Source organism: Miniopterus schreibersii, assembly GCF_964146895.1.
Source record: "Miniopterus schreibersii genome assembly, chromosome: 1".
In the NCBI taxonomy this organism is placed as follows: domain Eukaryota; kingdom Metazoa; phylum Chordata; class Mammalia; order Chiroptera; family Miniopteridae; genus Miniopterus; species Miniopterus schreibersii.
Genome location: NC_138101.1, coordinates 122,792,960 through 122,805,895, shown reverse-complemented (window position 1 = coordinate 122,805,895; position 12,936 = coordinate 122,792,960). Strand labels below are relative to the sequence as shown.

The following is a 12,936-nucleotide window of genomic DNA, read 5'->3' as shown; positions in this document are numbered from 1 at the left end:
GAGTACAAAGAAATGCCAAGCCATCTGGTGCCCAGTGAGAGAAGCCACCCTAACGTGAAGCCTGTAGAGAAAAAGGAAAGCTGAAAGGAGAGGGGGAGAAAGGAAGAGAGTGAGAGTGAAAACGAGAGCAACAGAGAGGATGAGACGATGTGAGAGAGATGAGATATTACTGAGTATTTTATTTAAATTCCTGGAGAGTACGAAGCCAGAAGCCACCTTTGGTCTTTCTAGTTATACAAGTAAATAGGGTCTTTTGTCATTCGTAGCTATGAGTTCTTAACCAGAGTGTTGTGGACCCTGAGAAAGAGGATACCTAAAAAATAATAATTAAAAAAAAGATCTTAGCAGCCATTTCTACACAGGGCCCTCTTAAACAAACTATACTTCAGGGAGAACCTGCACTGAACTGCCTGCCTGCATTCTTTCTGCCATCTGAGCCAGCCCTTAGAAAGGATTCCTGGAATCCTATTTCAACCAATAGGACTGGGGCTTTTCCCATCTGCCTGGAGCTGCACAGCTATATCCCCATCAACATCTCCACTGACCAATCAGAGCAGCTCCATTCTGACCAATCGGGACAGTGCCTTTTGGACCAAACTGTGAGAATTTGGAGTCTTCATTTGCATGAAGACAGACCAATCAGGAACCAGGGGAGAGGACTTGTCTCCATATAAGTCAACTCCCCTCTGTCTCTGAAAACACACGTTCCCTTTCCACCAAAGACTGAGTTTCCCTGGGTGAGCTGAAACACCACAGGCGCAGAGTGAATGGGCACAGACGGAGCAGACCAGCTAGGAGCAGAGCCGGCCAGCTAGCAGCAGAGCAGAGCTGTCTAGTTAGAGACGGCCTGGCCCCAGGGCTGCCTCAGAGCTGTGCTGTTTTCACAGCTATGCTGTATCACAGTTGACCTATTTCACACTGAATAAAGTTTCCTTCTTCACCACACCCCAAATTGAGGATTCCTGTTGGCAATGAGTTGGCACCAACGACCAACTGGCACCAACCTACAGCGACCATTATAGGTTGACAGGGTCCATGAACAGTTGTACACAAAGTTCTCTGTATATGAACAGAATTATAAAACAGTGTATATGTATGTATCTGGAGAAAATCTCAAAGGAGACTATGATTCTACTTAATTGTCATGTGTACAGCATTGTAGCCAAATCTCCTTTGTTAAAATATGATGAGGACACTTAGAACAAAGCACCTTTCATGTGGCTAGCCTATGCTTACATTAGGTCTATTCCTGGAGCTATACTTACATGGATGAGAAAAGCTGTTTCCTATATAAAACCAAATGCCACATTGCTTATAATCTCTCCATAAAAGATCTATCGATTATAACTTTTAATCATCTCATAAAATACAAAGTGAGTTGCTATTAAGCATGATGAATTGAAAATGCATGCTTGCAACCTAAATGTCCATCAGTGAATGAAAATGTGACATATAGCCCGGCCAGCGCGGCTCAGCAGTTGAGCATCAACATAGGATCCAGCAGATCTCAGTTCAAGTCCCGGTCAGGGCACATGCCCGGTCACAGGCTCAGTCCCCAGTGGGGGTCATGCAGGAGGCAACTGATCAATGAAGTTTCTATCTCCCTCTTTCCCTCTCCCTTCCTCTCTCTGAAATCAATAAAGGTGTATGTGTGTGTGTGTGTGTGTGTGTGTATAGTGACACATATATATAATGTGACATATATATATATGTGACATATATATGTATATTGTGACATATACATAATGGAATATTATTCATCCATAAAAAAGAAGGAAGTCTCGCCATCTGTGACAACAGGAAAGATAAACGGATCTTGAGGGCATTACACTAAGTGAAATAAGTCCAGCAAAGACAAATATGACATGAAAAAGGTGAAGGGATTAAGCAAAGAAAAAAAAACAAAAACAAAACTCATTGACAAAGACAACAGTGTGGTGATTCCCAGAGGGCAAGGGGAGTGTTGGGAGGTTGAAGAGGGTGAAGGGGAATAAATGGTGATGGAAGGAGACCTGACTTGGGGCGGTGAACACACAATACAATACGTAAATGCTGTATTAGAAAACTGTCCACCTGAAACCTACACAATTTTATTAACCAGTGTCACCCTAATAAGTTCAATAAAATTTTTTTAAAAAGACAAATATGTGGTCTCACTTATAAGTGGACTCTAAAAAAAAGGAAAGAAAAAAAAAAACCAAGCTTTTAGATACAGAGAACAGGTTGATGGGTACCATAGCCTGTGGGTAGGGGGTGGGTTAAATGGGTAAAGGGGGTGAAAAGGAACAAACTTTCAATTATAAAATAAGTCCTGTAGGTGTAATATACAGCATGGTAACTGTAGTTAATAATGCTGTATTGTATATTTGAAAGATGCTAAGAGAGTAGATCTTAAAAGTTCTCATCACAAGAAAAAAGACTGTAGCTATGTGTGGTGATGCATGTTACCTAGACTTACTGTGGTATCATTTTGCAATGTATACAAATATGGAATCACTATGTTGTACCCCTGAAACTAACATAACATTACATGCCAGTTATATCTCAATTTTTTAAAAGCACGCTTATGTCCTCTTTTCTACAAACCCCACTAAAATGACAGTATGTCAGTCCTGGTGCTGTTTGTCTGCAGACCCTTTTCTTACTCTTTACTTGCTTTGCTCTGCTCTGTTAGGCCAAGGGCCTGCCCGCTGCGAGGCTGGGCTTCCCAGGCTTCCATGCATTCAGATATAGAAGCACTGATGGGAGACTGCAGAGTGTGGAAAAAGGAGAGGTCAGAGTACTTCTCTCCCTCCTTTTCTACCTCAGGCAGTGAATTTTAGGCAGTGGCTTGTGCTCCTCTGAGTTTCCAGCTACCACTAGACAGACAAATTTGCTATGGTTCTAGCTTATACCAGGTAACCCTGGTCCCTGGCCTCTGGTAACATCACCACTTTCCTTTATCCCTCCAGCCTGGGGTAGCAGAATTGATCGTTTACAGAGTGAAAAAAAAATCCCTATGAAGAAATAATTTGGAAATACATTTTTAGAATCTGTTACCTTTCATTCAACAAAGAAAAGGGTTAGGCACAAATGGAACCCCAAAAAACTAGACTTCAAGAGTAAACATTTAACCTAGGATTCGGGAGATCGCCGTTCGATTCTGGGGTTCAATGCCCAGGTTGTGGGCTTGATCCCCAGTCGGGGGTGTGCAGGAGGCAGTCGACCAATGATGACTCTCTCATCATTGATGTTTCTATCTCTCTCTCTCCCTCTCTCTTTGAAATCAATAAAGATATATTAAAAAACAAAACAAAACAAAAGAGTAAACATTTATTTTGCCATATTCCAGCACATGAGATATTGTGGGAAAAGAGCCATTTCTATACTCAGGTTGATTAACTGCACCACCCTCCCAGCAAAAATATCTAAGAAGAGGGAAAAACATCCCACACAAAAAAAGCTGTAAAGCAAGTGAGGCTTGGCCTGCTGTGTGCCATGCCCCACTTGGACAATGCCTGCAATAACTTAGAACCCTTGGATGTCATTTAGGAAAGTGACCTGCTCAAATAACTAATGCTACATGGTTTCCTGTATTACCTGTTATAGTTTACAGCTTATCTTATTTAGAAAGGTAGTTATTTCCTATACAATATAATAGTGAAAAGCTTTTAGCATTATTTAGTTTGTCCTGTCTAGTGCCTATCACCTGTGTGTTAGTCCCCAGTGATAAATGCTACCAATCTTGCATATTCTATTTCTGCTGCAAAGTCAGTTACACATATTTTGAGTTTTCAGTTTACTCTGATTGTGGGTTTTTATTCAATATACTTTTTATTATTATGCAGCTCAAATACCATTGAGATCCAGTTTCCTTCTCATTTAGGGCACCTGGAAGGATTGTATTTCCCCTCCCCCTTGAAGCTAGGCAAGGGTATGTGACTAATTCCAATAAACTAATGCCATTTTCATGAAAATATCATCATAACAAGGGAGACAGAAAGCCCAGTGATTTGGCACATCCATTTTAAGAATTATTCTATTCAACGCCAGTGCAAAGAAATGATATAGTAGTTATGCGCAGATTTTTAACTGTGGGAGAGGTGGGCACCCCCAACCCCAACCCCAACTTTGCCTAAAGGTCAACTGTACTATAGTTTTTGAAATTCTTTGTGATGAGATTTTTATTAGCTCATCACATTGTGACCTCTTTGAGGGCAAAGCTAGCCTGGAGCCCATACGTGCTAGACACGCAATACATGTTTGCTAAATGGATGACTGAAGGATTGAGCGACTGAGTAATCATAATTTCAATATGATGTCTTTTTTAAAAAAAAATATATCTTTATTGATTTCAGAGAGGAAGAGAGAGAGGGAGAGAGAGACAGAAACATCAATAATGAGAGTGTCATTGATCAGCTGCCCCCTGCACGCCCCCTGCTGGGGATCGAGTCCACAACCCCGACATGTGCCCTGACTGGGAATCGAACAGCAGTCCCCTGGATCCTAGGTTGATGCTCAACCACTCGCTGAGTCACGCCCGGCTGGGCTCAATATGATGTCTTGTTTAAGTCATTCTTGTTTCTCCTCCATGCTCATTTGAATACTTCACAAATTTAGGCAATTGCCCTTCAGTGAAAAATACACGTTTATTCCTCAGCAAGACTAGACAAAATAGTCTGGCTTTTCAAAGAAAGTTAGTTAGCACAAAGTCTAAGAAGAACATGCCAGTGAATTTTGCTTTCTGTTTCTGAACCCTATAAAAAGATAGTCCAGGGAGTGCACACATATTTAAATATAATTTGTGGTTTTGGTCTTTCTCGGTTTGGGTTTGGTGACTTGAGGCTGTCCTGGACTGAATGTTTACAAACCCGAAATTCATATTTTGAAGCCCTAACCCCCAATGTGATGGTGTTTGGAGTTGGGAATTTGGGGAAGTAATTAGGTTTAAATGAGGCCATGAGGGTGGAGCCCTCACAATGGGATTAGTGTCCTTATAAGAAAAAGAAGAGACATCAGACTCCCTCTCTCTGCCATGTGAAGATACAGAAAGGTGACTGTCTACAAGTCAGGACAAGGGCCCTCACCAAGAACCAAATTGACTGGCACCTTGATCTTGGATTTCCCAGCCTACAGAACTGTGAGAAATAAATGTCTGTTGCATAAGCCACCCAGTCTGTGGTATTTTGTTATAGAGCCTGAGCTAGGGCAGAGACCAAATGCTCATCTTCTCTACCTCTATTAGAAATGTAATATGACGTGCATGCCATAGTCACCTTCCCTTGCTTTCAGCAATCAGCCTAAGATTCTGTGGCCTCTTTAGGTAAATTAAGCAGCATGTCCATTCAATGGCCAGCTTGGCTCATCAAGTACAGCAGTCCCCCTTATCTGTGGGGGATACCCTCCAAGATCCTCAGTGAATGACTGAACCCATGGATAGTACCAAACTGGGCAGATACTATGTTTATTCCTATACAAACATACTTATGATAAAGTTTAATTTATAAGTTAGGCATAGTAAGAGATTAACAACAATGACTAATAATAAAATAGAACAATTACAACAGTATACTGTAATAAAAGTTATGTGAATGTGGTTTCTCTCTCTCTCAAAATACCTTATTGTACTACACATACAGTGTGGAGATGCTGGACAAAGGGATGATTCATGTCCTGAGCAGGACCGCGGGGGATGGTATGATCACATTACTCAGAAAGGCACATGATTTAAAACTTATAAATTGCTTATTTCTGATATTTTCTATTTAATACTTTCAGACCGTAAATATTCATTTGTAAATTTTCATTTGGCATTATATGCTATGCTAAATGAAAGTCTGCTGTAATAAGTCACTGGATAAAGTTTAGTTTTTACATCATTTTGATAAATTTACCTCACTTAACCAGTTTAGCCACAAATCATACCTTATGGTTGTCATGTGAAAGCAGTAAAATATTATATACCTTCAGATGACCTCAATCCAAAAATGCTTTTCACTGTTCACATTTTATCTGTCAAATAGTATTTTCTTTAAGAAGTAAATATAAATGCCATTATTGGGAGAAGCTACCGGCCTGGGACAAGTTCTAGCATTTAGTGTTCTGACAGACCTTAATTTGGATATCAGCCAAAGTCAATAAAACTTGTTCATGCAGAACCTTACCTGGTTTTCACCACATCAAGGGGGTGCATCAGGCAAATTTCTACAAGACCTGAAAGATGATAAAGAAAAGTCCAATAAACACTTATGTAAACACTGGTTCTTATTTCCTTGGCCCTATTGATTTCTCAAGTAGAAAGATTCAAATAAAAAACTTGGGACTTCCGACATGACAGCTAATAGATGTAGGCTAGTGGCAAAAGCCGAAAGTATAATATGATTTTATTGCAGTGGAAGCAAGATGTGTGAATGAGTACTTATTGGTGCCCTGGCACAACCAGGGAGGTGGGGCTGTAGGGAAAAGAAAGTGAAAAGTAGTCTGATGTCCTAAATCCCAATCCACTAGGCAGGAATTCCTGTATCTCAGTCCAGTACAATGAACCGATATATGAGGAAGAAAGGGAAGAAAGAAAAGAAGGAAGAAAAGAGGAAAAGAAAGTTTTCAGCATCCCTTACACCACCTAATAATATGGCAAATCCTGAGCCTCAGTTTCAGCAAACATGAAATAAAGAAAAAGATTGATAGCTTAATAGAGAACATTTATTAAGTATATACTGTGTGCTAGGCATTGTTCTAAACAGTACTTAGGTTATCTCAGTTAATCCCCACAAGAGCTCTTTGTGATAGAAAGCAATCTTATTCCCATTTCACAGCTGAGATAACTGAGGCACACAAGGTTAAATTACTTGTCTAAAATTTCACAGCCAGGTAGTCGTCTTAATCCACATAGCCCATGATCTTAACCACTGGACAGTGAGGAAGAATTTCTATAGCTTCTTGCAAGTCCACTGTGAAACGCCCTTGCTACTGTCTGAGCAGACGGAGCAGTAGTAACTATCATAACAGTTACCTTGCCTGCAGTCGCTACACAGCGATGGTCATTTAACATACGTTCTCTCTGATGTGAACAACTATGGGCAAGGCCAGTGCATTCCCGTCTTTGAATCGGCGCAAGTACAAGCCTTCACCTGGGCCAACATTTCAGGGAAAGGATTAACATTGCTCTGTCACAAACCTTCCCCCAGCCTCTATCTCTTCCCATCCTTTCTGGGGTTCTTATTTTGGAGATTTAAAATGCTTTCAACATAAAGCAGAAGATCCATTTTTTTACCCATCCCTTTTCAACCTGGGCCATAGAAAAGAGCCAATGGCAAGTGCACTACCACACTGTCGACTGGCTGACTGTGGGACGTAGCCCACACCTGCTCACTCCTAATGGATTCCTAAGGTACAGAAACGGAGGATGAGGTTCATTCCCAGGCCTGCCTTCCCCTCCACCCCTGCCTTCACCCCAGAACAGCGTTGCAAGGGCCTTCAGTAGCCTTTTTAGCAACAGGATGGGAGAATGTGGGACAAACAGGGTGCCTGAAAGTTGACTTGAACATTGTTTATTAAAGAATAATATCAAGTGATCCTTCAATTAAGGTCTTAATTTTAACTATTCACAATGTTATCACACATTAATCTGTTCTAATATATATTATTTGAGAACAGAGTATTCTAAATTTACTGTGCTCTCTTATCACTATGTCAATTCACTGTTCCTTTCTCTACAATACCATTACGTAACAATTACTATATTATATTTTACATTACCAATTATATTACATTACAAATATCAAGAATAGAATTTATCATACCATGTTATGGCTAATTATATAGAGAAATATATATCCGGACCCTGTAGTCTACGTGAATGACATCTTCTAGATTTGTGAAAATGTGTGGTCAAATACAAACCATGAGCTCTTTAAGAAGAGAGAGTATTTAACTTTATATATATAGGCCCCCTGAGTAAATGTCAAATACATGAAATGCACTCAAGAAGTTCTCTATCTAGACTCACTTCTTTGGTGATCTCACCCCACCCATGGTTTTATTCCCATCTATATGTTAACAACTCGCCAATTTACATTTCCAGTCTAGACTTTTCTTTCAAAGTCTAGACTTAAATATCTTATTGCTTATTTGACATCTCTACTTGGATATTTAAAATCATCTCAAAATGCACATGTCTAAAACTGGATCCTAACCCTCCTCCCTTTCACCCATCCCCCAAAAAATACCCCAAAACAAAACAAAAAACAACCTGTTCTACCTTATAATTATCGTGGACTCTTTTTTTCTCTCAAAACCTTATTCCAATCTATCTGAAAATCCCATTGGCTTTACTTTAAAATATATCCAGGTTTCTACCATCTCCCACTTCCTCCACTGCCCTGCCTCTGGGCCAAGTCAGGAGCATCATTTCTCAGCTGATTAACTGCAGCACCTCATTAACAGGTCTCCCTCCTTCCACCTCTGACCTCTTCCACCTGTTCTCACCCTGCAGCCAGAATGCTCCTTTAGAAGTGTAAATCCTCTGGTCAGCAATGGCTCCCTATTTCACACAGAAAAAAGACAGACAGAACCTGGGTCAGAAGTAATGAAGATTACTTCTCTCACCAGCTCCCTTCCTACTCTCCCACTCACTCATTCTATTCTGGCCACACTGGCCTCTTTTCCATTTCCCAAACTTGCCTGGAGGACTCCATCTTTCAGCCTTTGCACCAGCTGTTTCCTCTCCCTGGAATGTTTTCCCCCAGGTCCTACCTAACCAACTTCCCCCACACAGTCAGTGAGTAACGCTGACCACTGCAGCACAGAGCCTGTCTCCCCTTCCCCGACATGGATACAACTCTTCATGCTGCTGTGTTATTTCCTTTTTCCATAGTACTTGCCAACTTTTGACACATTCCATTATTTACTTCTTTATTATATTTATTGTTTCCTGTCTCTCCCCCTAGAATATAACCTTCACTAGGACAGAGATCTGTCTGTCCTGTCCACCGATATGCACTAAGAACTCAGAACATGCCTGATACATAGCAGTTGCTCAATAAGTATTTGTGGAAAAAAGCAACTGAATTATATAAAAAGATAAACCTACAACAATGATGAGATTCCTTCTCTGTGGTGTGCAGAAGATGTTTTATGAATTTAGTTTATAGAAAGAGGTTCAATCATTCAAGGAATCTATATAATGTTTAAAATTGGAAGTAAGTCTACTGATAGGTAGACTCTAAATAGAACAGACATATTCCAAAGATAATTTTGGTAACATTTTATAAAGCAGAAAACATCTTAACATCTCCATGAACTGCAAAGGGATAGTGGTACAGACAGAGAATTGAGGTATTCAAGCATCCCCAAGATATGAGTTACAGGTAAAACCTATGCCACCCTTTCATCAAGCCAAAAAATCTCTTCATTGCACTACAGCCCCTTTCTGGGCATTTTCAAATTAAACCTAAGACTTCTCTTTTGTTTTTTGAAATTCATGCTGTTCTAACCATTACTTTAACTGATTTTGTTTAACATGTTTAACTCTTTAAAATATAAAAGAATATTTTTATTGTTTAAGGAGAACCACAGAGAAATAAATTGTTTTAAACACTGCATATCTGAAATTTAAAAATAGAACAGCGACAGACAGAACTGAAATTTTTTTACCTACTCTACTAGTCAAGCAAATCATTACAACATCCTATTTGATAGCCTGCCCAGAAAATGTGGTAGCCCTATTGAATTATAAGCAATGTGAGACTCATAAAGGGAAATCAAATATATTATGCTTTTCCCCAATAACAGTTGAGGCATACTGCCTTTGTGGCACAGTAAATTAATATTATGCACACAGAATTGGCTAAATAGGCAATGTGATTTGGCATGTTTGAAAGATGTTGTTAAAAGTTATGATTTTGGGCAAGCCACAGCCTTCCTTGAAAAATATGAAGCAAATATTTTCATAGATGGTTACTATTGGCATGTATTTTTCTAACAAAACTAATATTGAGCAATAGCTGTTAGCACATATCTAAAGGGAGTGCAGTTATTTCCTCAGTGCATCCTTCCTCTCATAGAGTTTATTATCTAATTGCCGTAAGAATTTAGGAAAATGATAAGTGGAAAAAAAGTCAGAAAAAAGTAAGAACCATGACTTCATTCATATGTAGGATATAAAACTGAAACTCCTGGATGCAGACAGCAGTGTGGTGGTTACCAGAGGGAAGGGAGTGGGGGTGTGGGGGTGTAGGGGGCCTAATATATGGTTATGGAAGATGGCCTGACTTTGGGTGGGGGAAACACAGTGCAATATACAGACCTTGTATCATAGAAATGTACAGTTGAAACCTATATTATCCTATTAACCAATGTCACCCCAATAAATTTAATAACAATTTTTTAAAAAGAATAAAAATAAAAAGATTCAGTGTTCACCCCCCCAAAAAATTTAGAAAAATATGTTTCAGAAGCATAAACATATGCATACATTATGGTCTAGAAATCATGGTAGATAGAACATGTACAAGGAGGGAGAAAAGTTTAGGCAGAGCTTAAAAATAAGTGAGATTTTATAAAAAATAAAACTCTGAATGCAAAGACAGAAAGGTTGAAAATTATTAAATTAATGAAAATCTCACTTGTAGACAAAGTTTTATAGTAATTTTTTTACTCACTTTTAGCTCAATGTAATATTTAAAAATTACTGTTTGGTATTTTATTTCAATAGAAGTTATTCTTTTATTTTTATTTTTTGTTTATTAAATTCTATATTAGAACCCAAGCAAGCTCCAAGTGCACTTAGGCAAATGGCCCCATTTAAAAAAAAAATTTATTGTTGAAAGTATTACAGCTGTCCCCTTCCCCCCCCCCCCATTGATCCCCTCCAGCCTTTTTGATCTTTTATGGAAAGTTAACTTCTATATATGGACTTTAACACAATCAGTAATGCAAGAGAAACATCAGGGGAAAAATAAGCTGTGGATTAGGCTGGTAAATGGTAAAATACCTTTAGAAGTATATAAAAATGTCTTTAAAGTGAAGGAAGTGAAAATAAAACGGAGAAATATGTATCACCTGTTTTACGGGTTATATGTGTGTATGCTAAATATAAAAATGGAAAAAGCTTTGTCATATTTTGTTTATCTAAAGCAAAAAAAAGTTCAAGCTCACTAGTATTTCAAATTGGAAGGTTAAGCAAACGCAGAAGGGCAGTGAAGGTCGGGTTAGGACTCAATGGCATGAGGGGAGGGCAGCCTGCCAAGTACCAGGACCTCTATTTTTATTTATTCATTTATCTTTATTGTTGAGAATATTACAGATGTCCCCTCTTTTTCCCCCCATTGTCCCCTCTACCCGATTTCCGCCCCACCCCCGGCCCTACCCTGTAGTTGTAATTACAGCAATAATCAGCGCCTCTATCACGTTACATACTTATCCTTTCTTTTTAGTGGTTGAAATAATTAAGTTCTAGTCTCTTCTCAAGTCTGATAACTTCTAACCATACTGACTTTCCTTTCTTCTTTTATTGAATTGCTTAGGAAGAAGGAGCACTCTATTTGTCACAAGAGTCAGGAGCAGAACTCTGTCCCTCTGCCCCTCTAGTCATGTACTGAAGCTGGCTCTTACAGGCCAGTTGGTGTGCACTGGCAACTTTGCATTTGTGGTATCATCTGAATGGCCTGAAATTGGCCATGGTGGGAGCACTTACACTAAGGAAAATGGCAAAGGCCATATATCAGAGTTTTTGTTTGTTTGTTTTCCAGAAAGCCACTTGCTAAACATTTACCAGCACAACACTGCCCCAGTCTAACCACAAATTCTGTTGCCTAGCCTATTATTAGGTTCAAATGATTTTGAAAGCATAGTAGTATAGGAAGAGTTTTAATTTCCAGTTTCTTCTCCTTGCTCTCTTCCAAGGGTATGAGGCCCTTAAAAGAGAAGAGCAGACTGACAACTGTCAGAGTGGAGGGGGGTGTTGGGGAACCGGATGAAAGAAGGTGAAGGGATTAGACAAAGAACAAATACACATAACTCATAGACAGGGACAACAGTGTGGTGAAGGCCAGAGGGAGGAAGGGCAGGGGCTGGATGAAGGTGGGCAAAGGTGGGGAGAGAAGGCACCTGTAATAGTGTCAACAATACAAATGAAGTAAGTAAAAAAAAAAAAAAAAAAAAAGGAACATTCCAGCCACTTTCCAATGAGTACAAAATGCTATTTTAATTTCAATAGCAGTATGAAACAATAAAATGCTATTTAAATATAAACAAACAAACAAAAAATGGCTCTGCCAACTCTGCCATTAGTCATTGGATAGAAGTCCAGAACCAGGAAGAAGGCCCTAGGGAAATACACAGCAACTTGCTGGGTAAAGAATTCAGATTTTTAGGTCACAGGTAGCTAGTTCTTTCTTTTCTATAAGTCACTAACACCAATTACCATCAAAGAAAAGGCAGGATAAAATTACAATGTTTTCCCTCTTCTAATTATATTATTTCTTACAATCATATTATTCATCATGAAGTAAAAGACTTATGACTTTCAAAATATTTGCCACCATTGCGTTATTATATAGCCAAGTTTCCTGCATTTAATTAATCACACTGCTTTAATAATTGCCTTTAGGTCTGAGCTCCTAATGGTACATTTGCTGAGTAATCTAGCACCACAGCTATGCACATTCTTATTTTTGAACCATTCATTCCACCCCCGCCTCTGTGCCACGCTCCCATGAACTCCAGCTTATTCAGCTTCGTGTTTTGGGTAAATTCCACATACCACAGTCTTTACCAAGGTCTGGCTAATGGGGGTAAAAAGAAAGTTGACTCAGTTTCAGGGACTCCTCTTTCAGTTATGTAGACATCCATACAGCTTAATCACACAGGACTTCTACTAAGTACGATAAAGCTAATCTTCATTTCCACATGTAAAACTTGCAAAAGTGAAAAGGATTGCACTTCATGTAAAATAAT

General features: G+C 39.2%; 1 protein-coding gene across 3 annotated transcripts in view; it reads right to left on the bottom strand.

The window, feature by feature from the left end:
• The window catches only part of SLC25A21 (solute carrier family 25 member 21), a 462,844-nt gene that overhangs the window by 191,796 nt on the left and 258,112 nt on the right, over positions 1-12,936 (bottom strand). For all 3 annotated transcript variants that reach the window (XM_081155130.1, XM_081155129.1, XM_081155131.1), the window contains exon 2: positions 6,144-6,192. In XM_081155130.1, coding sequence (XP_081011256.1) covers positions 6,144-6,192 — 49 coding nt within the window. The remainder of the gene's footprint in view (positions 1-6,143; positions 6,193-12,936) is intronic.